At 40.8% G+C, this 26342-nt stretch overlaps 2 protein-coding genes across 3 annotated transcripts; one reads left to right on the top strand and one right to left on the bottom strand.

Annotated features, from left to right (window-relative positions):
* Nucleotides 1-319: 319 nt before the first annotated feature.
* Nucleotides 320-10860, top strand: LOC106821293 (nucleolar protein 10-like; the record flags this gene model as incomplete). The annotated part of the gene is given in 18 exon segments (XM_014826046.1): nucleotides 320-365; nucleotides 767-865; nucleotides 1827-1942; nucleotides 2598-2734; nucleotides 3018-3083; nucleotides 3596-3656; nucleotides 3903-3988; nucleotides 4334-4412; nucleotides 4819-4968; nucleotides 5476-5595; nucleotides 5888-5966; nucleotides 6285-6412; nucleotides 6712-6810; nucleotides 7174-7260; nucleotides 7513-7710; nucleotides 7913-8142; nucleotides 9457-9556; nucleotides 9890-10860. Coding segments are annotated over 18 exon segments (2013 nt in total), but the record flags the coding sequence as incomplete, so codon positions are not given.
* A 1060-nt stretch (nucleotides 10861-11920) lies between these two features.
* Nucleotides 11921-23605, bottom strand: LOC106821294 (1-acyl-sn-glycerol-3-phosphate acyltransferase epsilon-like). 2 transcript variants are annotated; one of them, XM_014826047.1, is made up of 8 exons: nucleotides 23282-23605; nucleotides 17532-17610; nucleotides 16978-17093; nucleotides 16545-16637; nucleotides 16208-16298; nucleotides 15238-15402; nucleotides 14624-14744; nucleotides 11921-14183 (listed from the first exon to the last, which is right to left on the bottom strand). In XM_014826047.1, the coding sequence occupies exons 1-8, from the start codon at nucleotides 23498-23500 to the stop codon at nucleotides 13955-13957; spliced, it is 1113 nt and encodes a 370-aa protein (XP_014681533.1). In that variant the 5' UTR covers nucleotides 23501-23605; the 3' UTR covers nucleotides 11921-13954. The 2 variants fall into 2 exon arrangements, with proteins under 2 accessions (XP_014681533.1, XP_014681534.1); XM_014826048.1 differs by lacking the exon at nucleotides 15238-15402.
* Nucleotides 23606-26342: the final 2737 nt, after the last annotated feature.

The raw sequence follows: 26342 nt of genomic DNA, 5'->3' as shown, positions 1-26342 counted from the left end.
GTACGGTCCGGCATATTAGATAGTACCAAGGTACGTTCCGGTAGACCGGACCGTATCCAGGGTACGCTCCGGCAGTACCCCGGAGGACATAAACCCTCTCAGCATAAGTCATAAGTCGCATGATAAGTGTAACTAAAAAATATCATTGTGTCTAGATATTCAATAAAATATGCTTGCCCGTGCAATTACGAATCTTAATAAGATCTGAGTTTCCATGCCCGCCACCTGGTTGCCCCGGCACCAGGGCTGGTTTGTCGCGCCCTCCATAATATAATCATAATAATATTATTTGTAATTAATTATGGCTTTATAATTTCAGTGGCTATCGGACAGAAAAAAACGACAACTGCAGAAGCAGGACCTTGGTAATGTCACTTGGTGCAAATACACATTATGCTTGCTATTTATATATCACAAAATGATGCAGCCCCCATCTGGAGAGCATGTAAACTGCATACATAAAGTTTTACTTGTAAATCCAGGTGTTGTGTATGGTATTTTCGTTCTGCCTGCTAAACGGGATCAACAACTTTGCGCTATACTGACTGGTACAGTGAGTGTATTGTATGTGCATGGATTTCCAAACACCTATTAGTATTACATACATTATATAACTCAAAGTCAACCACAGATTACAACCTAAATTGAAGAAGCTTGTGCACACTCTAAACTTGTATCAATGAAACTATCCTCATGAATCTATGTTTAGATAACTATTTCATATGCAGCACTATAATGTATATTACAATTTTTTCTTTGAATCTAGATGTTCGTCGAAGGATTGAACTAATCCAAGACTTTGAAATGCCAGCGGTTAGCAACTGTGTGCAAGTAACACGTGATGAACAGTACATCTTGACAACAGGTACAGGGCTCGAATTAACCGACAACACCGACGGCAGTCTCACCTGCCTTGCCCTTTTGTGTAATTGCCGTCAGTGCCGTTTAATCTACTGCCCTAGTTTCGTTTTTAGTCGAGTCAACATAACGTGCGCGCGTGTGTGCTGTAGTTGCAATGATGAGCTTGAAACCGATAGTCGCAGGAGGGAATAATAACAGCATCGGAGAATTATTCGCTCCTGATAGCGGGCATGTAAAATTTCTTGTTACTGTACTTCCATTAGCAGAGGGGGGTACAGGGGTCAGTGTTACGGTGTAAGCTTACTTGGGGGCATATTGTTTTGTACATTAAAAGCAAGACTATGTTGATGTACTAATTTGTTATGAGTTTTCCTTTATTTTACAAAAGTGCCTTGGTGCCCTTCTCAAATTTTGAGAGTTGCCTTGGTGCCTTTTAAAATTGCCTCTGTGCCCTTCCATTTTATAGAAAATTCAAAGCGATTTCTCACATGCCCTAAAAAAATTGCCTTGCCCTTCTCGTCGCTTAATTCGAGCCCTGAGGGTATGAATGCTTCTACTGTACAATGTCACAGCTGTTTGATGTACACCCCGAGTGACCTGTGCATCTATTGTTAGTACAACTGAAGAACTGTGTAATACAGTAGTTCTTTGAAAATCTCATGGTGAATAAACTGCATGCCTTCTTTTGTAGTTATGTAGATATATGTATGATATTGATTATTAAAAAAACGAATAGTTTTATTTCGTAATTTTATTGTTCTAATGTTTCCCTAGCTAATAATGTCCTGAGCCACATATTGGTTTTATTTACAATGTAATTGGTCATTTTGTCTAGGTGTTGTACTCATAATTACTTATAAAGTAACTAAAATTGTAGCAATTATCTGTGCTCAACTACCTTTTTGATATTAAAAAAAAGCAAGCATTACTGGTCTCCTGTTTGATTTATATTAATGTATCACCAGGTGTTTATAAGCCGCGGGTGAGATGCTATGATGTTAATCAGCTGTCAATGAAGTTTGAGCGATGTTTCGATGCTGAGGTTGTTCAATTTGAAGTCCTGTCTGAAGATTACTCAAAGGTAACCAGTGTTCCATCTCATACGATACACATATGTGCAGTGTTCAAAATAAAAATAAAAATTTTGCTTGTCTGACGGACAAGCTTCAAGATATTTTTGCTTGTCCTGCAAAATTTTTGTTTGTCCTGATTAATAACATAAAAATATAGTAAATGTGTAATACATTTAACTGTTTAATCAAATTAAATTTTAGACCCAATATCTTACTTTGTAATTTTAATACAGTTCACTAACAGTTCAAATTAGGCACCAAGCTTGAAAGAACATAAAGAAGCACAATTATTTGTTTTAAGTTATTACTTGCCTTAACAAAGTTGAAGCAATGGTAGAAAATGATGAAAAATTGCTCTAAACAGTTGCTCAAAAAAGCTGCTTGTCTAGCGGATAAGCTACTGGACAGGTCTACTTGTCCTCCGTGGAAATGAGAGTGAGGACAAACGGATAGCCCTTATTTCGAACACTGATATGTACATTCCTGTTCTCGTGCTTGTGTACGTAATATCATATGTATGCGATCATGTGTGCTCATGCACCATGTTGACTAGTTAAAGAATTTCATTTTTTCTGTCGAAGCTGATATAATCTATGACCGCTTTGTGGTACCTTATAGAGTGAGAAGCTTCTAGGTCTATGCCCTTACCTTTCTTTCTTGCAGGTCGTGTTTCTGCAGTGTGATCGCTACATAGAGGTTCATGCTCAGCATGGAAAGTACTTCAGATTGCGTATTCCAAAGTTTGGTCGGGACTTGGCATATCATTATCCATCGTGTGATCTCTATTTTGTTGGAGCCAGGTAAATTTCCAGGTTCTCTTGTTCAGAATTTGTACCCTAATGTCAAATGTGTTATATGTGTGTGTGTGTGCGTGCGTGCGTGCGTGCGTGCGTGCGTGCGTGCGTGCGTGCGTGTGTGCATGTGTGTGTGTCAGAGAGAGGGAGAGAGAGAGAGGGTGGGGGGGGCAAGAGAGGGAGTGAGCCCAAGAGCTAGCGAGAGTGATCGAGAACAGCTGATTGCATGCATGTACTACCTATTGCTGTTATTCAGTACTATATATTGTAATGGTTTATTTCATTTTAGTGCTGATATATTTAGACTTAATTTGGAACAAGGGCGATTCATGACCCCACTCAGGACAAATGCATCGTGAGTATACATATCATAGTGTCATCATGGTGGTAGTAGGTTTAGCAATGACCCTCGATTTTAATAACACCTCTGGCTTGGCTCATGATAAAGCTGAATTCTTCATTGACTAGACAGAGGCAGGTAATGCTTTATGAACTAGTGGGGGAGCCCGCATTGCCTGGATTGCTTTCGCTACCAAAATATTTGCAGCCGTAACAACTGCACGCCGTCCCCACGCCGCCGTGACCTCTAGGTCAGCCGCAGTGGGCAACTCCGGTGCGTAGCAATGGCCGCCGCTGTACATGTGTTATATGCTATGCACTGTGAAATCTGGTATTTCTATATGATATTTTGCTCTAGATATGATCTAAATGTGCTTAGGCGCCCCAATTGATGACCACATAACGGTATGGGCATCAAAACCTAACGGGGGGGAATGCGTAGCAGATAGACAGTCAGACAGACAGAATTGGTTCTTGTAGTAGTATAGATGGAATGCATTGTTTTCACAGTTGTCGTTGTTTTTCTAGGTCAAACAATGTATGTTTATTCAACCCTGTCCATCAACTTTTCACTGTAGGAACAAACGAGGTATATATGGCTTTTAGCTTAGTTACCTGTGAGTAAATCAAGTAGTGCTCATTCATTCTGAAATACTGTATTATGTGGTTCATAAGGCATGCCAATGCATTAGACGCACCCCAAATTGTATTATTGTTGCATTCTAAGGTCGGTTAACCGTGAAATTTTGAAGTATGCATAGAATAGGTTTTATTGATAGTTTACGTGCAATATCGTTTGTGGTATTTGTTAGTGATTTACGCTCTTGTATTCCAGGGTAGAGTAGAGTGCTGGGACCCCAGAATGAGAAGCCGAGTCGGCATTCTGGATTGTGCACTGAGTGGCATGGAGGTAGACACAGAGTAAGTATTCGTAGGGACAAGTTAGACCACGGCTATAGGGTTAGTGATGAGCAGCTATTCACTGGACTCGTGATCTATGCGTTTAAGCATTTTCCTCAGCAGGGATTAATTCTAGGCAGAGACAGCAGGTTTACCCAGCATCTTCACAGTTGTCGTGTGCTATGTGAAGCACTTTTATTCAGTCTAGTAGCAGCCTTACTCTAGAATGCAGCAAGACCCTTCTGACAGATGCTGTAGTGATTCTGCCGGCCTCGCATGCATGGTTGTTGCAGTCGTCGTGTACATATGCTTAATCTGATGGCTCTATACAATTGATAGACCTCCCTAATTGCCGTTGCCTTCCAGGGTAGATGGCATTCCAACGGTGACTGCACTGACATATAAGGACGGACTCACGATGGCTGTTGGCACAAGTACGGGGCAGGTAGGATGATGACGCTATCATTATCGGGCAGTCACTTAGTGTCATTCACGCTTCACTGGCTGAAGCCGGGGGTTAACACATGAGTGTTTTGGTCCAAATACTCTTGAATTCGATTTAGGTGCTCCTGATATCCAACCCTGGAAATTGGGAATCATGCACAAACGCAACTAAATGGCAATGCTTCCCGTGTGTACTGTTCAGTTGTGTACCAACAATAAGCCTGTAAGCAGTGAAGAACGTGCGATGTGTGCATACACATAGGATTTCCATCCTCAATTGTATGATGAAGTTAAACGTCGCTCCAATTGAAATTGTGTCTGACTTTGTTGTTAAACCTGTATATTGTACATACTGTACATACCTGTATATTCCCTTACTTATTATGATTACTATTCTGTATACACAGGTGCTGCTGTATGATATCCGCTCGGATAAACCGTTACTGGTTAAGGACCATCAGTATGGTTTACCCATAAAAAGTATAGCCTTCCACTCTGCTCTTGATCTCTGCGTATCCGTTGATACACATATTGTCAAGATCTGGAATCAGCGCACGGTATGTTATGAATAATATATTATTATTACGAGTGATTATTTGTCAAAAAACAAGAAAATAAGTTTGAGTTAATAGTAGTAGTTCAAGAGATTCTGTGGTACCCATTAGTGCCGATAAAAATGCAGGTGTTAGGTGTACGCCCACTGCACATTCCATCAATGACAAAAATAAACACTTGCAACGAAAATAGTTTTATGTGTCAGAATGTCATTGAATTATTGCCAGAGTTCCAGGATTATTTCATTTGACCCATTCTCATAGATAAACTTTCAATCATATTTTCTAATAGGGCATGCAAGCCACTGATGCCATAGCATTGCTTGGTGTCTTTGGTACTTGCAGTTAGAGATGAATAACTGACTCACTGGTGCATCCATGAATAACAAACAGTACAGTGGTTTGCTCATGATACAATGTGCATATGTACCGAGTGTGTTTGGTGATACAACAATGCATATGTTGATGAACAGTTTATAAGATTCATATAATATGGTCACTGATTCATAGGGCAAGGCATTCACGTCGATTGAACCAGAGACGGATCTCAATGACATGTGTGTCGTACCTAGGTCTGGCCTTCTGTTCCTCGCCAATGAAGCTCCAAAGTTACAAACATATTACATACCTGTGAGTGCAAATGTATCTATGGTTAACCACCGTTAATTATGGATAAATATGTTTACGCATACTATTTACATTATATCTGCAGCATAAGTCTTATTTAAATGATACATGTGCTAGGAATGTTTAATTGTGTTGTTTATAGTGAGAATGTATGATACACTGTACCATAAGAGAGTGATGTCATGGCTTTGCTGCTTTTAAAAATAATCAACTAATCTGGTTTTTAATAAATAAGTCTAGGGTGTAGATAAAAAAAACAGTACAGGATGTAATAGCAAATATGTTTTGTGTATAGGCATTAGGACCTGCACCAAAGTGGTGTGGCTTCCTAGATAACTTGACCGAGGAACTTGAGGAAAACCCAACCCCCACAGGTAAAACCAGGTGCATGGTCTGTAATGACGCGTGTCCAGAACTTTCTGCAATGGCTCACCCATCACGCTACATTATTCACCAGTTATTATCTCACTAAGTGGCACTAAGTCATTAACACATACCTATGATATCTACTGAGTGTTGAAGTACCATAATGTAATATTAACTGCACCAAATGTTACAACATGGAATGATTGAATGAATATATATATATATATATATATACACATTATATTGCATAGAATTTCATCGTCTTCTGTACACTCTGACATAATTCTTAAGGTTTTCTGTTCACCTATTTGTATATGTTTTTTTAGTGTATGATGACTACAAATTTGTAACAAAGAAAGACTTGGAAAGCCTAGGTCTGGTGCATTTGATTGGTACAAATCTACTGCGAGCTTATATGCATGGGTTTTTCATGGACATCAGGCTCTACAATAAGGTATACATTACGTGGGCTAGGAGACATTAATTAATTTATTTGTTGTTACAACAATTGTGTTCCTTGTGTGTTTTGTGTGCATTGGGAAATAAGGATCTGGCCAGTTATGAAATAGTTCTTTTTGGTGAACCCCTCCAGTTCAGTTGAGTAGTAACACGTGATTAAATCTCAACAACAGAAATGGTTTAGAAAAATATCTGATTGTTCATGTGCTACTCATTGCATATTGTATTGTATTGCACTCATCATGCTCATTGTGTATTTGTATGCTATATGTATGTTCTCATTTTTACTAACAGGCAAAGGCCATAGCTGAGCCATTTGCATTTGAAGAGTATAGAAAGCAGAAGATCAGAGAGAAGATAGAAGGAGAGAGAGCCAATCGAGTTATGAGAAAGGTAAGACATGAACATCAGCTTCTGCTGGTGATGGCAGTGGCAATATTATTGATATAACTCGTATACCATATCCTTATATTATAAGGATATTAATGGTGATGGTGATCAATAGTCAATGAATAAATCGGCAGTTAAAGCAGATGTAGCTATGGCGTCATATTTCGTGGAAAAGCCTACAACAAGAAAGCGATGTAAAACCTCATGTCCTGATGATTATACTCATGTATTTGTTGACTATATAAACGCTTTACACCAAGCATGCACATCAGGGTTCATGTAGCAAATAAGCATCCATGTCTTGCTTATTGTTATGTTAATTAATTTGATGGCTGCACGTTAATTGCTGTGCATAATTGCTTTCAGAAATTGCCAAAGGTCAACAAGCAGCTTGCTCAAAAGCTGTTGGATCTGGACAGTGAACATTCTGGAACAAAAACGAAAAAGAAACAGGTGCATAGCAGCAACCATGAATTTTACTCCACATTTATAACGAATTGAATCACGTGTATTCAATTATATGAAACCTAATTCATTAAATTTAAATAATTAAAGTAATATTAGTAATGAATATAATTTAATTACATTAATTTCAATCATGTTGCAGTACTTATTTATAACCCTAATTACACTACAATGTATACATATGTATACAAGGTACTGGCATGTTATGGATTGCCACTAAAAATGTATATATTTTTTCAGAATGTTTCAAATCTACTAAAGGATGATCGCTTTAAGGCAATGTTTGAGAATCCAGACTTCCAAGTGGATGAGACTGCAGAGGAGTACAGACTCCTTAATCCTGTCGTCTCAAAGCTGGATCGCGATAAGGCAAAGCGGAAGCAGAAGGAAGAGGACGAAGAGGATAACAACCTGGAGTCCTATTTCGAGGAGGTTGAGGTATAAAAGGAGAGTTGAATATAACCATGACGTTTGAAATTAAATCATTAGCGATTTGTTATCGTATTGTTTAACCTTCAAAAAGAATGCACTATTCTTCTTGAAAGACGTAGTGCCATCACTCCAGAGTAGGTACCTGTCTACTAGGTTACTACTTGCTAGTCATTTCATGTGTTCTCATGCTTCCCCACGCCAACCACAGGAGAGAGCTGGCGAGCGCAGCTCGTCGGACGATGACAGCAGCTCTGATGATGAGCACCAGTGGACGTCCGAGATGAAGACGCAGCACGCGTTGCTACGGAAACAGGCCTACTTGGAGCGAAAGCGGGAGGACCGCGAGGCGCAGCTGATGCCGAAGTTCTTTGAGCTGAAGTCTGGAGGCGACTTTGACGGACTGCGCGACGCGAGGGCGAAACGAGCCGCAGACCCCAGGTAAGAGTTCATACCCAGGGGGCGCTGGTGTGCGGCGGCACAACGAGGGTGGAGGGGTCCGTCACTATGCTTAACCGGATCGCGGTCGTGGCGACGGCGTGGGCAGGTGAGGACGTTACTGTAGGTGATGCGTGTCGACGTCTGTCATCATTAATCAGATTTCTCTTCTCGCCGTCGCTTGTAGAGTCTTTCGCTCGCTTCTCTCATCATGTTCCGCTTTCTGTCACCGCGGCACACAGAGGGCGCAACCGTCTGCTACATTATTTTAATTCCCGTGCTTTCCTTGGCTCACAGATCGTGCCACCATCTTTCGCGTTATTTCAATTCCTGTCCCGGCCGCCACACACAGTGTTCTGTTGGTCGACGCAGCTACCTAGTGCGACGCTTAAATCCAGGCCGGTGTGCGACGTGCGTTAACCAGTGTTTCCCTTGCATTGACACGAGTGAGGCGGGCCGCCTCGCTCAAATTCTCAGCCGCCACACAGAAATTTGTCCACTGATCAAAATCACTCAAGAACACCTCAATGATGAAAATCACTGTTCTTCCATCAATAAACTACACTTTATTGAACTAAAATCGAAAACACATCGCCACGTACTTACGGTACTGTCAACACGCGAATCTTGGCAAGGCCTATAGATAAACACAGGTTTGGAAGATGATTGGTCACGTACTTGAGCGCCATGTTGACTCCAGCAGCGAATTAAGGGCGCTATACCTATGAATACATACGCATGGGTGTTCGTTTGTATTCTACACCAGGAAAGTGCTTTAGTTGAAATAAAATCGCATTTCATGCTGTTAAGCATTATTAATGCAAATGAGAGCATATCGAACGAATTAACTAATAATATTGTTTTAATCTTTGGTTGAATTATGTATTTTTCAAATGTATGAACTTCAAATTCATAAGATCATTGATACACAGAAGATAAATATAACCGTAAGCTTCAAGATCTTTGCCACGCTCCAGGCATTCGCCTCGTTTTCGACGGTATTACTATTTAATGTGAATACTTGTATCATTCCATATTCATAGTTTATTTGTTCCTTTTGACAACTTGAAAAAGTGATTCAAGAGTCTCATATGTGTTCAGAATAGCTTAGAATGCACCAAATTGCACCTTTTTTTTTAAAATTTCCGGGGGGAGCATGCCCCCAGACCCCCCTAGCATGGCGACCATCGTCGGTGAGCACCGGAGCGGCGTTGCTCACTCCTCGGATAGCACAACCACCAAAATAAATTTTACCACCTCGCTGATCTTTTGGGCCAGGGGAAATACTGCGTTAACGATGGTTAATCTTACTTGTAGGGCCAGTCTTGCAGAAAGGCTGCGGAGTGACGAGAATCTACAGGCGCCATCTGCTGGCCACTCGGCTGGCAGCCAGGAAATGACCTACACATTAACAAAGGTACAGACGAAGAGCTAACAATAGTAGTAAAAAATTGTAAAAGTTGATATGCCCATCAATGTTGTAATCTGAACTTGTCAGTTGTCCTGATAATACACTAAGCACACAAGCAAAATTTCCCCAAAAGATTCCCTCCCACGTTGCATGTGGAATCCTGAGCAGTTGCTATATGATTTATGACTGTTAAGCTAATCCCATTCTCACACACAGAGAACCCGATGGTAAGTAGTCGTGCTGCCATCTATATGTAGAATAACAAAGGATTCGACACGCCTTGAAGCGTCTCTGGATGCGTGCAATCATGTCTACATAGAGTGCTTGCTTTGGTTATAGAACCGAAAGTCAGAGGAGCGGCAGCGGGAGGCAGAGCTTCACCATGCTGAGAGGAAGAAGCTGAGACGGTCAGCCCACGGCATTGGCACAAAACCCAAGCCAAAGTTCTGGATGGGCAAGCGAGTGCAGTAGCGTTGAAGGATCTGCGCGACCGATCGTTACACAGCGTGCAGGGTGTGAATGCAACATGGTGGGGTGCGATGAACAATGCTCGCTGCTGGTAGTAATGACGCGCGACTCATCGTACGCATCCAGATGACGAGAATGTCCCGGCAAAATTCAACATCACGTGGAGGAGGTTGGGTCATTTTCATGCGCAAAAACCATGGTAATGTTTCGGAGAGAGTTAATGTCACATAAAGACATGGATGGCAAGTTGGGTAGCGTCTGTTCCTGGCTGTACCGTATGTGTACCCTACCGTCCAAATAAGCAGTGTAGCTGGCTGCATCCTAGCAGCTTGTGCAGCACCTATCACAGCTATCCCATGCAAGTATGACAGCGTAGTGACGTTGTCAGCAATCAGCACGTGATATATAATATCACGCGTGACAAGATTTGCAAGAAATCGTGGCCGATCCAACATGAGTACATTCAAATGGTGAAAAGTTCGAGTTTCATTTTAAACAGTGCAGGATGCAGGTGCAATATTTTTTATAACACCTTTCACAACTGCAGTAAGACATGTGAATGTGGTGGGACGTTTTATGTAAATAATCTCTGCACATTTCTTGTGTCTATTAATATAAACTGTAAGTCAGATAAATAGTAATACCGCAATTGCAAACTTCCAGGAGAAGTAATTAAACCATGATTACTTGCATTAATCATCTTGTTTTAATAGATATATCTTGACTCTATCAGAAGATGCTTGTTAGGGATATTTACAGCACATGTTCATTAAACATGTTAAATAGTATTGTGCTATTTTCTTTTTTAACCAATCATTAATAAACACTTATATAAAGCACAACTAAGCAATAGTTTTAAAATAATAACAAAAAATATTTTGTTCCAAACAACACTGGAAGTGTTATAGTTGATCGATCAATATGACTGACACATTAAAAAATGTTTCATGCATGATACTGCACAACACAAAACGGTCACTAATTATATAAAGCAGACTTCAAACGACATCACGAAGCTGTATAACCAAAGCTATAATAGAAATGACAGCAGCAATACAACTTGTATATCCATCATGTAATACCTAAAATGGAAAACATTACTTGTACTTAGAACTTGTACATCATATCAGGGGTGATTAATGACACATCTGTCATAATTCACCCTTGATCATATATTCAGAAATAATTGTTCAAATTAAAACTAGAATTTAACCAGTGTTTAGCATACCTCAACACAATACACCTAATAATACTACAGTAAAAACCGGCGTATAAGAACATAGATTTTAAGAACATGTTAGGCTAAAATTTCCCATTTAGACCCCTTTACATAAGAACCTGTTTTAGGCTAAGATTTGAAAGTAGGTTCTTAATTTTCCATGCAGATGAAGACTTAAAAAGAAACACAGGTAAAATAAAAAAGACGAGCTCAACAATATCGATGCAATAACAATGCCAATGCCAATGCTCAACAATAACAATGCCAGCACCCTGGCATTGTTATTGAGACACAGTACTTGCCAAACAAATGGTTAATGTGTTACGTGTAAGCATCATTGTACATGTATTTGTATTGACATCTCAACCATAAAAAAAAAAACATGTGCAACAACTAAACTCTCCATATAACACCTTACACATAACACTACTGTACTGGTAACACATGCATCACAGTCACAAAGCCCGCGCGTAGCGCGGGTTTCAGCTAGTACATATTAAAAGTAGAAACAATTAAGAACCTATTTAAGAACCTTTTGAGCCTAATTTTTCAGTAAGCACCATTTATATAAGAACATGTTGAGGCTAACTTGGAAAAATCTATGTTCTTATACGCGGGTTTTTACTGTATCAATGCAACGAAGGCCGGGCATGGCTAGGAATAATTTGACATACTCGAGTATATATTTATATAATATATATATATATTGATACAAGCTTCTGTGGGTGCTGTTTCTGCAGAATTACCACCGCAGGTCTAATCTTTACGACTTGCCTAAACAATCGCAAACAGTCTAATACTAAATAACCATTGATAAAAAATGCATTAAAACAATAGCACACGGCTTTCCTGCTAAAATATAAAGCACACAACTACTCGTATTCCTGCCACGCCTGCATTTCTGTCAGACTAATGCAATTACATGGCACTGTGTCAAGTGATCGGTTGCTGGACACAACAGTTAGCATGAGTGAATTTGGCCAGTTCACCTATATTATTATACTATATCACCAATTCAGTATATACCTCCAACTTTGTGCTACGCCAACTGCTCCGAAATCTCACTATCCATACCCAGGTGCCAACATGCACGAGATCGTTTTTAATGCGTAGTCAAATAAAGTATGAATACGTACTAAGTATAACATCAGACATATTTGTGCAGTAGGCAAACTGTAATTATCAACGAACATCTTTATATACATACAGACACCCGCACGGTATGTTTTTCTTCACACATTCCCTTATTCATGTCTTTATATAGAAGAGACTTTATAATGCAGTAGGTGTATGTCACTTAGGGCTGTGCGTGTGCCAACCATGCACTGCGTGCAACACATTTCTCGACGCTGCACCTAAATGTGAGCGAGCATTCACTTGTCAGATCGAAGATTTACGTAAGATTTGAGGACTAGATTAGTCACACAGCTACATGTCACTGGACACTACACATACACGTGGTACTGCACACTACATAGCATTGGCACATAGCACTGTATATATCTTAGTGCAAACACAAAAAATAGCTATACTGCCATCGCACAATTAGGAAGTCATGGAATAATCTCTGTACGTAATATGGAATGCCTGTAAACAATGTCCAACATTTAGATTGTAATGTTTATAATTACTTGGGGGGGGGGCATTGTCAGAATGGTCCCAGATTCTGTTACGATTAAATTAGGACCATGATAAAACTTAAGAATAGCATCACGATACCAGTCATAATAAAGCGGATATTTTTGACAACGGTCACAGAGCAAGGAGTAAGACTAGAAGAAAAACTAAAAAATCTAAACCAAAATTAGGACTAATTGTAGTTCTGACAACAGTCCCCCTGGATTGCTTGTCCCTTGGATGCTCAGGCAACCGAAACGCGGTCTATGCATGTTCACCAATGAATTTCTAGGTTAACAGCATATGATAATTAACTTATTGCATACCCGACTGCCAGCTGACTACAATTCATAAATGCATGATGCATGATCACCGCAGAAGCTACTTATCTGAAAAACTCCTTTGCCATTTTAAACAGTTTCTTTCACTCACCGGCTTTAGAAGAAATAATGGAGCACTTAAATACAGTACTCACCCTCCATACCTCACACGAAACAACTCTCTCAACACTCTTTGGCACAATAACAAAGCCTGAGCTTTTCATTTGCTTTCACGCGGCCATTTAACACACCCGCCATCCTGTTACAATACATGTAATGGTTCATCACAAAAACTCGCAACTCAATTTCAATGGATTGCAGGGAGCCTAAAAGCTATCCTTTAAAAGCATCTGACCAAGCACACACACATGGAGCTTAAAACAGTTAACGCAACAAGGCTGCGTATAACAGCCAAGTAACCAAGCGATAACACAAACGGATACACCACAACACCACTACACGGCAATCTGTATACATACTTAGGTAATTGGTATTTTCGCTAGTTTACCGATGATTATGCCGTAAATTTAAAAACAATAATTAGTAAATGCTTTATTGTCTGTTAGTATTATCGCAGTAGCATCCCTCGGCACCACCCTCCTATGTTTGACGACGCGTTTCCTAATCCCCGACCAGAGCGCGTCGCAGATGAGCAAACAACCGGCGGCGCAACCCTACGACCCGCGCCGAATCCATGCTGGCAAAAATGCACGTTAAAGAAGGAATTATGAAAGACGAACAACTCCCCTTCCCCCCAGTTGGCGTCGCGTCGTCGAATCTCTACGACACCTTGCGTATCAGCAGCAGGCTGTAGCCGATGATGGTGCCGCCGAGCGCGCCCCACACGTACACGGTGCGGCCCAGCGGCGTGAGCAGTGCGGTGGCCGTCAGGCCCACCCACGCGACGAGCGCCGGCACCGTGCTCTGCCACGGCAGCTGGCTGCGGCGGAACTGCTTTAGGAATAACTGCTGTTCGTCATCGCGTGTCGAGTAGTAGCCGGAGACAAACCTGTCAGTGCGAGCGAGAGAGAGAGAGAGAGAGATGTGTGTTACAACGCTCAAGCTACGGTGATACGACCCACACCGTTTCTATGGTAATACCTTCCTCGTATTTAACAACAGGTGTATCCCGGAAATGACTCTACGGTAATACGAAAGGGTAGTTTTTTAAGTTGGGCAATCAAGGACATTAGGCTCAGTGATTAGATGTGAAAAATTCGGTACAGACGCGTAGGGAATAAACAGTAACATGCACTGGTGTACCATTCTCTAGCTAAACTGTAAATGTGTTATAATATAAGGTGGCATAAGCAACGTTAGGCTGGTTCGCTAGGACGGTCATTATAACCTTAAATGATTTTAACCATTCCGATGACACTCAGTGTTGCCCGGGCCTGCCGTTGCTTTCTTATACCCCCTCCCCAACATAGATTGATGATGAGTGCATACCTGTCCTTCTCCACAAACAGCTGGTGTAGCCAGTGCTTGATACCGTCCTCATTGTTTGGCACGTCTCGTACATCGATGCGCCTGAAGTGTATGTAGACGTCCACCGGCTTTACGGTGAAACCTAGCGCCAACAAGAACGATGATGAAAATTCTGACGAGCCGACTCAGAATTCATGAAATTACCCAGATACGCATAAGCAACTGTCACAAAAAATCTCACTGAATTTGCATTTTCTCTGGGTGAATACCCACAATTTTTCATCTGCAGAAAAATTTTATTTGGGTTACTCAGGGTTAGAAGTTTAGATGTGTTTTCACTAGCCAGTCTGGCTAGTTACCTAGTACGTAAGTCCTTTACCCATCCTCCAAATCTACTACACCAATAAATATTAATTTAAAAGTCAAAGCACGTGGTAGATAACGCTTGTGTGCCACTGTGATTCTGTGCATTAGTCAGATTCAGATACAGTACTAGCCCGCAGGCTGCCATAATTTACAATCCAGTACCAACCACTGGCTAGCGATTTAGTAGGAATAGTCAAACCCTGGTCTCGCTACAGTGAACACCGTAGTCTCCACATCAGAGTCCTCCCTCACGCACGCCCAAATCTTACTGAACATGTTGATGGCGGGTCGGCGGCGACCATTCTGCGCATCCCACGTGTCGCCGTAGACGATCGTGACATCATAGATGTCGTCAATGACGTCCCGCAGCGTCTGTACACTCAGCTGCGTCGCCCGCGCTCGCGGCGTCAGGTGATGTCTGAGCACAGGTAAGCCTGCGTGCGTCACAGCAGACGATAATAAATGAGATGGCTGACAGTAAAGGCCTGCGTGCATCACAGCAGACGATAATAAATGAGATGGCTGACAGTAAAGGCCTGCGTGCATCACCTCACAGCAGACCGATACAAAAATGAGATGGCTGACAGTAAAAGCCTGGCGTTGCATCACAGCAGAACAATAATAAAGTGAGATGGCTGACAGTAAAGGCCTGCGTGCATCACAGCAGACGATAAATAAATGAGATGGCTGACAGTAAAGGCCTGCGCTGCATCACAGCGAACGATAAATAAATGAGATGGATGACAGTAAAGGGCCTGCGTGCATCAAGGCAGACAGATAATAATGAGATGGCTGACCAGTAAAGGCCTGCGTGCATCACAGCAGACGATAATAAATGAGATGGCTGACAGTAAAGGCCTGCGTGCATCACAGCAGACGATAATAAATGAGATGGCTGACAGTAAAGGCCTGCGTGCATCACAGCAGACAATAATAAATGAGATGGCTGACAGTAAAGGCCTGCGTGCATCACAGCAGACGACCAAATAGACAGGAGGTTGAACAATGAAAAATGTAGCGATGGACCAGGTACGTAATGTAAATAACGGGGTGTTATGCACGTAATGTTGCCAAGGCAATTACCACTGAAAAATGTGATCTACAGTATTAATACTGACAAAGTTTTAAAAAAAATCACGTGTTTAATTAATGTTAATGAGCACAAACTGACTGTTGAGGGAGTGTAGTAACAGCTGCCTTTCACCACTTTATAAAATTCATGCTGTACAAAACAACTACCTATTTCTTTGGCATGTTTTTCACTTTTTTCTATGCTGGATGTCTTCAGAGGATCATATCTGGTCCCTTCTGGAAAGATTATGAGCCAGCCCTGAAATCCAGACAACACTTTACACACGTCCACAAACTCTCTATCACAAGTTGACAACAGCATAATGACATATGACAGGTCGATTAGGAATACATATGAAATAAATTGTATTAATGATGACATTAGTTAGAGTATGTACTGACAAAAATGACATATATGTCGGCTCAGTGTCGCAAACTTAGTCTCAGGGTTTTGAACAACTAAAGACGGCACTTTACCAATGGACGATGTACAAATAATACTCACTGGATTTCCTCTTTTCTTCATTGCTTCAAGGTGCATAAGCATCCTCTCCTGGTTAAACTGACCACGGCTCCTCTTCACATAGACACATCCATGCTGCAAGACATATTATATAGGATCAAGTAAGCATGAAGAGACTACCACGCACCTACGTCTAATCTAACTGGTCTTTTCGTTTGTCGCTTTAGTTGTATGATTAGGAGTTGGAAATATGATTTAGCATCTAGCATGACTAAAAATGATGAGCAGTATTATAAATTATTGGAAGCACAACTTTTGGGTAGGGGATTATTACTGCAAAATATCTCGTCAATTTTTGAACACCACAGGCAGAAGGCTGAGACAATTCACAGATACTATCGCTAACTAATTTCTATAACTTTAGGGGTGGTTCCATCACGTTTCATACTGGAGTTTAAGCCTATCCTATACTCACCTCATAGAAGCAATTCCCATAGAGAGGTACCATCTTCAATTCGTTTTTCAGAATGTATCGAATACTTCCCAGGCACCCTTGTCGTATTGCCAGCATGTCTGAGACGATCCAATCCACTGCAAAATTACGACAAGTAATAATGCTTGCACGACACTCACGAAACAAATAAAGCATTCTATAACAACTACCATAAGTTTTTAATCTGTGACTACTACCAGCAATTACAAAGCAGCAACTTAGAGATAAGTAAACTTTAAATGATGTCCAGTGACGACTGTGTTTGTTGAGTCACAGGCAGGTGTACATAGATGGATAACTTTCTAACCCCAAAGATTTCCCACATTGCAAGCAGTTTCATAGTTTAGATGAGTAATACCAAAACTGTGTAAACTAAATTAACTGAATTATTACTTTGAGTCCAGCATTTTGTGGAAGTTATTAACTACAGTAGTTTAAAACAACATTGGTATGCACCTAATATCTAATGTTTGCATATTCTCCAACTTGTGAGAGAGGCAGTGTATGTACAATGTCAAAAGTTGACAAATACTTACAGTCAGACTGATGATTTGAAATATAGATGGCATTTTTAGCACTGCCAAACAGCACATCCAAATCTCCACCAATATGAATCTGTAAAAAGGCATTTTAAAATAACAGCTCATTTCCTTGGCAAAGCAAAAGCTAGGGATTTCAATGTTTTGAAACCATGGTAGTTTTGCATACACACTATAGCAGGGGTAGAAATTGACTTTTGAACAAGGGAGTCCAACCCCTGCCCCCCAAGGGACAAGGGACAAGGGACAAGGGACAAGGGATAAGGGACAAGGGAGTCCCTGCCCTGAAAAAGAGGGAGTCCGCAGTCTGAAGTTCAAAACTAAAGATATTAACAATAACGTATGTGCTTATTTTGAAGATTCATGCGGTTGCACGTCTGCCAAATTTTCTTTAGGCATTTGCTGAAAAAATACGGCAATTCCGCGAGGCCGTGCTCTGGAACGAACTACAGTTCGACCTAGTTTATCCAGCCACCAGTTATCCGGAAACTGGCCGCGATCTCGCAGTGTATGTTCTCTGTTTTTTCATTAATTTCCACCTAAAAATCTCGCTGTACATCAAATCATGTACCAATGATTCTCGCGCAATATACACATTGATAAAAAATAATTTGAATTGATGTAAACAAACACTTACTGTAAGAGCAAATGCCCATGTACATGTACAATTGTACATGTATAAATATAAAGCTATCACATGCACAAAACATGAACACATAAACATGCGATGCGCTTGTACATGTATCGAGCGCTGCTCACACAGCGATTGCATCATTCCACTCGTATGCTATCCAGTCCTCAATTTTAAGGTTTTTTTTGGGTTGTCCGGAGGACAACCAAGAGAGTAGCATATGGTTGTCCCTCAAGAGTTTTGGTTGTCCGGATATTATTTAAACATGTGCTGCATGCGCTCTGCTCACGTTATGCTCAGTGCTGTAAAGCAAAAGGCCTAATCATGTAGATTTTGTACGTATTGCAGTGACAGCAGACATGGCCATTCGCATTGTTTCACTCATTATATGAAGATAATAAAATATTGGTAATGTGGTAAATGATGCTGGGATCAATGACGTATAATAATAGTAATTCAAAGTTGCATGAAATTTATTTCATAACATTTACATTAAGTTAACTAACACTACTAACATTACAAACATTACTAACACTGTGTCAAGTCACAGATGAGTAAAAATTGAAAATTAACACGAAACATTGTGTTGTTAAACACGTGATGTTATACTTTGTATCAAGCAAGCCAGACAAAAATGCGTCTAGACATGTACGTTTGCAGCGTATTGTGCAACCCTGGCCGTATGTAAAATGAACGCGCGCATTATGAATATAAAATGTTTGTAGAGGTTGGACACCGAACAACCACGGCAGCAATTTGTAGTTGCCCGAGAGAAAATCCAGTCGTCACGGACTACCGGACGACTGTTAAAATTGAGCCCTGCTATCACATGCATAAACCCTACTGAACTGCATAGAAATGAGCTGTTTGAGCATAAATCGCATATCCGGCCAAATCACATATCCGGATGGGTGCCGGTCCCGACGTGGCCGGATAAACGAGGTCGAACTGTAGTTAGTATAGCAGAATTTTCAGGGAGTCATACGGACTCCTGCATATGTCAAATCAGGGAGTCCGACAGTAAATCAGGGAGTATTTGACTCCGGACTCGCGTTGATTTCGCACCCTGCTATAGCAAGAATTTACAGTAGGATTCTAGCTTCATCTAAAATATCTTCTATATATACTAGTTTTCTGATATGCCCCAGACTGCCCATACTTTGGTTGGCCGTTCTAGGTTGGGGGCAAACTCCACGACAGATGGTGCTCTCGCTCTGGCTCAATTCACCACTGCCACAAGTAGATTTCTGTGAGAATTTCGAACGCTTTTTTACAAGTTTTACAGCGGCCAGTATACTCGTATCCTATGTAATAAGATTTGTACTATTAAACGTTGCATAGATATTAAAAATCCGACCATTATTTTATGAAAAATTTGAAAAAATAGTGATACGAAATAGTGCGCGGATTGTGTGCACATTTACTACTTTCAAATCATACGCGGTTATTGGATTGCCATTCGCTAGATTAATTCGGAGCTCCGCCCACTTGAAAAATAGTACCAGCCTTGTGGCAGTGGTATCCTGAGTTGTACGAAGGGGCGCTGCATGCAGTTTTGGTTGGGGGTTTACACATAGGTTATAAATGGATATACCCATGGTCCTAAATTTAAAGGGATACTATAGACTCCAGGATTTTACTGCATACAACTGTACTTACTGTATAAAAAATCGTCTATACCCACACGTACTTGTTACCAGATACCTAATTTAATTGTTATAATTAATTATACATCAACGCTACAAAATTTGAACGGCTCCATTGACACCCGCGACCGTGCTGCCACCCTGAAAAAGTTGCGCATTTCCCAATATATTTTGCACGTTACAGACCGAGAGCTAATCACAAAGGTGAAATTATATTTATACCTAAATGCTATTTAACCGAACGATATTCATTTTAGGGCAAATTTATCCATATTATAACTGAAACTATATGTCGTTTATAAAGATATTACAATTCTTTTGGGCTTTTAAATGAATAAATAAGAAACACCCTCGGTCTGTAGCCCTTGGCTGGAAAGTGGTTTTGCGCAACTTATCAGATCGTGCGCTTTGAGTGGCGCCCCCGTCGTTGTAATCAAACTGTAGTCGAAAGTTTTAAAACATTTTTTAATAATATTTCTAAAGGTGATTGAACCATGAAACATTTTATGTAGCGTAATTATAACCTAAATTAGCTGAAAATAACCCTAGAAGCTAGAGTAAACTCTCCCTTTAACAACACAATGTTTTGTGTTAATTTTTCAATATTTGCTCATCTGTGACTTGACACAGTGTTAATGTAAATGTTATGAAATAAATTTCATGCCACTTTTAATTACTATTATTATACGTCATTGATCCCAGCATGATTTACCACATTACCAATATTTTATTCTCTTTATATAATGAGTGAAACAATGCGAATGGCCATGTCTGCTGTCACAGCAATACGTACAAAATGTACATGATTAGGCCTTTTGCCTTACAGCACTGAGCATCACGTGAGCAAAGCGCATGCAGCACATGTTTAAATAATATCCGGACAACCAAAACTCTTAAGGGACAACCATATGCTACTCTCTTGGTTGTCCTCCGGACAACCCCAAAAAAAACCTTAAAATTGAGCACTGACACTGATATCATTTGAGTTTGTTGTGCAGAAAAAAAATACTGAAAGATGTTTGTATTGTTGATGTTCAAGTTTTCTTAAAAAAACAGATAACCTAAGTACCAAGACATGGTGGTTAGACAGTGAAAGAACAACACTACAATAGTTTCGAATTAAATTATAGTTACAGTATAATATTCAACACACCTTCAACATTAAATAACTGGCGGACTTAGCTGGGGTTATGGTAAAGAGTAAAGCTACAAGGGGCTGTACAGCAGTCTTCGGAGCCTTTCGCTTCTGCTACAGGGCTATATAACCAATGATGGAAAACGAGATAAAATCTTTAAAACAATATATAGACCAACGGATGCCAGCTCACTAACGCCATCACTACTAAATCCAGGCATAGGCACATTTGTAATTTTGGTTTGTTTGCAATTGACATGCAGCCCAATTTGGCCAAATTACGGAGAGTCAAGTTAGCAGGCTAAAATCAGGACATTTATTTTGCTGGCTAGCATATTTTTTATAATTTTGTGAGTTACAACAGGTTAGCATGGCTGCCAGGGTCTATGTCTCCCTGGGTACTGCCGAAACGTACCCTGGTAGTGGTACTATCTAATATGCCGGACCGTACCTCGCCTACTCCACTAACAAGTCTAGGGAGTCGCCTACGCCTACTCCCTAACCCAGGCCCCTCCCTACGTTGCGCAAACCGGGCGCGCCCGCCCCGTTTGGGAAAACTCCCCCCCCCATTTCAATCGTTGCGCCACGTTTAAATTACTTCCGCCCGATTAAATTCCACCACAATAAAAGTTTGAAAGCGCGGGAATCGAGGTCGGCATATGTTTCCATGAACCAGAGTATCCGCGTGACGTACACTGGCGTCACGCACGAACTCGGCTATCTCCGAAGTTGAATGCATACAGCCTAGCGTGATGATGGTGCTGGTGGTTGCGCATGGTCATATTCCATTCTACGCATATCAACTTCCGCATCAGACTTTTCGTATATCAAGGAATGATGCAAAAAACCTGACCCTAACACTAACAATAAACCGACTCGGTTATCTTATCTACGCGTGTTATAGTACCAAACACTATCTATGGTGGTAGATAGCCACTGACGTCAAACTGACGTACACTGACATCACGCGGATACTCTGTTTCATGGAAACATATATGCCCACCGGGAAGTAGTTCCCCCCCCCTCCCCTCCCCCTGTTTCAATTTCATCCGGGGGAGAACCCTGCTAACCCTAAACATATCAGATAGTTACCAGGGTACGTTCCGGCAGTACCCAGGGAGACATAGACCCTATCAGCGTTAGCATGCTATATTGCAAAGATTCACTATCGTTTCCAATCACCATTGGTTGTTTAGCCCTGTACTGCAGATGAAGTAAAGGGATACTTGGCACCCAGTAACTTCAACGCAGTGGATATTTAACCGTATACGGCAGAGTATCCACTTCCGCTATTTTACTGTACAGTACTTCTGATTGGCTAGTATAATTATGTATGTGTATCAATGTATACATGTATGTTAGTATAAGTATTATGAATGTGTTCAAAAGGTTTCGTATTGGAAACGTGATTCATGGAAAATAGCTTCTATGATCAAACGGGGCTACAAATGTGTAGAAATAAATGGGAATTGAACCTAAGTTTTCTAGATAGCTAAACCTTATGGGATTCGAACGTAATGTGGATGATGTCATAAACATACTAGCCAATCAAATGTGGTGTACGGTAAAATAGCGGAAGTGGAAACTCTGCCGTATACGGTTAAATATCCACTGCCTAACTTCAATGCTCCAGCTGCTGCTACTGTGCTGTGTGTGCTGTCAGGGGTATGATACCCGATTTAGGTTATATCTAAACATTAGGGTTAGCGATAGGGAAACAATTTAGAAGAGGTTTTTATTTAAGCCGTGGCTACACGACCGGTTCCGGACGAGGAGCTACTAGGCTACGCGTCCGGACATCCATCTCACACAGTGAGCTTGCGACACGTACACGCATGATTGCGCAATGGGACGCTCTGCTGATTGCCGTGTGTGTGTGTGTGAGAGAGAGAGAGAGGGGGAATGGGAATGTGTATGTGTGTGTGTATGCGTGAGAGAGAGAGAGCGCCTCAGAGAGGTGTGTGTGTGAGAGAGAGAATGAGAGACAGAGCGAGAGAGAGAGAGCTGTGCGTGTGTGTGTGAGAGAGAGAGAGAGCAAGAGAAGACGGATGAAAGGATAGACGGCAGCAGAGCGTCCCGTTACGTAATCATGCGTGTACGCGAGTCGCGCGATCACTGTGTGAGTGGATGTCCGGACGCGTAGCCTAGAGGCTATAGGCGACCGGTTCCGAACGCGTAGCCACTGCGTTTTATTTATAGTAAAGGATGAGCCAATGTTTAACGAACCAAGATTAATAAGCCACCGCACCTAGTTGAACTACTGAGTACTGACACTGTAGATGTAAAAACAAAGTCTAATGTGGTGCTCCTTAAATGTATACATATGTTTCCTTACGTTTGCCCCTGTTAGGGTTTCAAAAAAGAACAAAACAACTCGTTGATATGTCGACCACAAAAACTCGTCCCCTTTCTTGAAGACTTTTGATGGCAACGCAACGCTTAGTGAACGGAACGCAAGCCACACGATGTAATAACTGGGCGAAACAGAAAACAATATTCCTGCAGGCACAATAATCCGACAGGAATTTATTAAAACCGTTGCAGTCAAAAACATATTTGCGAGGTTTTCGGAATTTCAATAACAGTCTTAAACAGAATATATATGTCACATAAGTCAGCTAACGCTCCATGAATCCCCGTGACTTTCACTGTGATACTAGCGCCGCGGTGGTTTGCCATAAATGGCGATAAGTTGATAGGCTAGGGCCTACTGATAGTAACCAATGTTGACCTTCCCAGGCAGCTGAGCTCAGACAGAAACACGTTCCGGGTCACATCAATTTAAATATTTTCCAATATTAAAATAAACCACGTATGATGTAATTATCAAACATGTAGTTACATTATGCCTAACCGTCTTATTTATCTAAAAAGGGACAAACAAATATTGTAAAAATAATACTAAATGCTTACCAACGCAGTGTTAGCGCCTCTTGTTTTACTATATGTGTAGCATTGTTGGGGTTTCGTAGTAACTGTTGCTTACGCGCGTTGTCATGTATGCAGAATGTATGAAGCACGTGCTATTGAATATGTAAACATTTGGCGCTAAAATTATGTGCAATATATCAGATATGTAGTACTTTATGCGTATTTAACGTGTTACACTATAACGCGGAATAATGAAATCCGCGCTCAAAAAGAAAAAGCCGGATGGAAATGCGAAAAAGAAAGGAAACGTAAGTAAAATACATTTTAATAGATGCAAATTGAAATTCGATGTAGCCTAAACATGTCCTTATATATATATAATATATATAATATATATATATAATATATATATATTATAATATATATATTATAATATATATATATATAACAATTATTAGTAGTAAATATATAATATATATGTTTCTATCCAGTAAGCATATATATATATATATATGTCCTACATCCATTAAATAATTGAATACTTGAATATTTGAAATACTTCATAATGAATAAAGCTATCGGCATATTATACACAATTGTTGATTAAATACGACGATCACAAGCTATACTGTACTTATGCTCAAACATGACAAATTTAGAACTTGCATGTCTACATTGGGTTCTTAATTGATTGGTTTCTGTGTAGTTATTGCAAAATTTAAATGCCGCTGGAGTGTGCGCAGACAAACTGTTTGCTCATGCTGCTAAATACTGCAATATGTGCTGTAAGTTGGGCTCATAGGGTCTATGTCCCCCAGGGTACTGCCGGAACGTACCCTGGGTACGGTCCGGTATACCGGAACATACCCTGGTAACTATCTAGCGGATATGGTTAGGGTTAGGGTTAGGGTTAGAGTTAGGGTTAGGGAGTAGGCGTAGGCGACTCCCTAGACTCGTTAGTGGAGTAGGCGAGGTACGGTCCGGCATATTCGATAGTAGTATAGTTAGTACCAGGGTACGTTCCGGTATACCGGACCGTACCCAGGGTGCGTTCCGGCAGTACCCTGGGGGACATAGACCCTATCAGCGTAAGTTGGCGGCTGAAACGGCTTAAAAGCTGGGTTCGCCAATCATCGGTGGGCGACTGGGGCGGCGCCAGAAGGAAAGGGGGCATGCGCGCTACTGCAGGAGCGCTACTAAGTATATTGTCAGGGAATCCAATGGCGGATCTATAGGCGGGTTGGGGTTGCAACTGACCCCCCAATAGGGAATATAAGACACAGCACCAAAAATGGCAATTCACGTTCTTTTAACAGGTTTGTCTGCTATGACGAGGTCAAATACGCAGTGGTAAATACGTAGTTACGAAGTGAACGTATAGTAGTTGTTGCGCATATTGTTCTCATCTTTCAGGTAACACTGGTAGAGCACGCAAGTGGCAACAACCAAGATCATGATCGTGCTGTTTCTGCTCCTGGTAATTTCCAAGGTGCTGATCCTACTAATGGGAGCCATCAACGTGCAGACGACAGTACGTGCATGTTATAAGAGCATGGCACATTGGCAGGACGTAAAATCATTTCATGGTTCTAATAAGAGTCAACGTGTTTCGAAGAAACCTGTACTTAGCAAAGTTAATCTAATGCACAATGATCAATGAAATATTTTTAAAGTGAATGAATGAAAACAAGAACTATGTACTTTTCTGACTATTGAGCTGTGTGGAGGATTTAGGAGAGTAATCGCAAAAATATCACTTGCGTGCTCAACTTTTCTGTTTTTTTTTTTTTACCGAAAACGCATTATTTTTAACATACATTTTATATCAATTCATTTAGGAAAATAACTAACCCATGTAAAATAAACAAGCGCGGTCATCGAACGCAACGGAACAGCATTGTTTTAAAACTCGAGTGACCACGAATACAATGTTTTCACGTATACGTCATTTCATATTTACAAGTAGAAACCCAGACATTTATATCACACACTAGATTATTACATGTAGCAGTTTTATGATGTGTCAATTGCATCACTTTCAGATAATGGTAAGAACGCAAAGAATGGGGTCAACATGCCAGAGATGTACCAAGACCTGACAGAAGCACAAATATGTGCCTTCAGGGTACTAATAGTTTCAAAAGTTGTTTAAGTGTCGTAGACAAAATTAATTGAAGTTATGGAAAAATCTTCGGCAATGCCTTGTTTTAAGAAACTCGTTCATATTTCACCAGTACGCACCATGGCTACTATTCCTATATATACAAGTAATAAGTAATTGACAGGGGCACAACTCGACATCGATTGCTCATTTCTGCACTCTAATCTATCCAACAGGAGGTGTTCGAGCTTCTTGATGAAGATGGCGGAGGAACGATCAACGCAGACGAACTATTTTCAGTCATGCAGGATCTCGACATAACGCTATCGAAAGAAGAGGTTGACTATGCACTTCAAGAGTTAGACAAGGATGGCAACGGCGAGATCGACTTTGAAGAGTTTCTCTACGCAATGGCTAATACAGA

The sequence above is a fragment of the Priapulus caudatus genome, unplaced genomic scaffold (genome assembly GCF_000485595.1).
Source record: "Priapulus caudatus unplaced genomic scaffold, Priapulus_caudatus-5.0.1 Scaffold67, whole genome shotgun sequence".
NCBI classification, from domain to species: domain Eukaryota; kingdom Metazoa; phylum Priapulida; class Priapulimorpha; order Priapulimorphida; family Priapulidae; genus Priapulus; species Priapulus caudatus.
The sequence above is the reverse complement of the archived record's forward strand: the minus strand, read 5'-3'. Positions and strand labels throughout refer to the sequence as shown.

What these genes read in the sequence shown, in the direction of transcription:
- LOC106821294 (XM_014826047.1), bottom strand. Translation starts at nt 23,500, where the DNA reads ATGTTTTTGACTGCAACGGTTTTAATAAATTCCTGTCGGATTATTGTG. An exon ending in TGAAGAAAAGAGGAAATCCA is followed by an intron (nt 16,299 to 16,544) that starts GTGAGTATTATT and finishes TCTGGATTTCAG; the next exon opens with GGCTGGCTCATAATCTTTCC. An exon ending in ACCCGCCATCAACATGTTCA is followed by an intron (nt 14,745 to 15,237) that starts GTAAGATTTGGG and finishes TGTTGGCGCTAG; the next exon opens with GTTTCACCGTAAAGCCGGTG.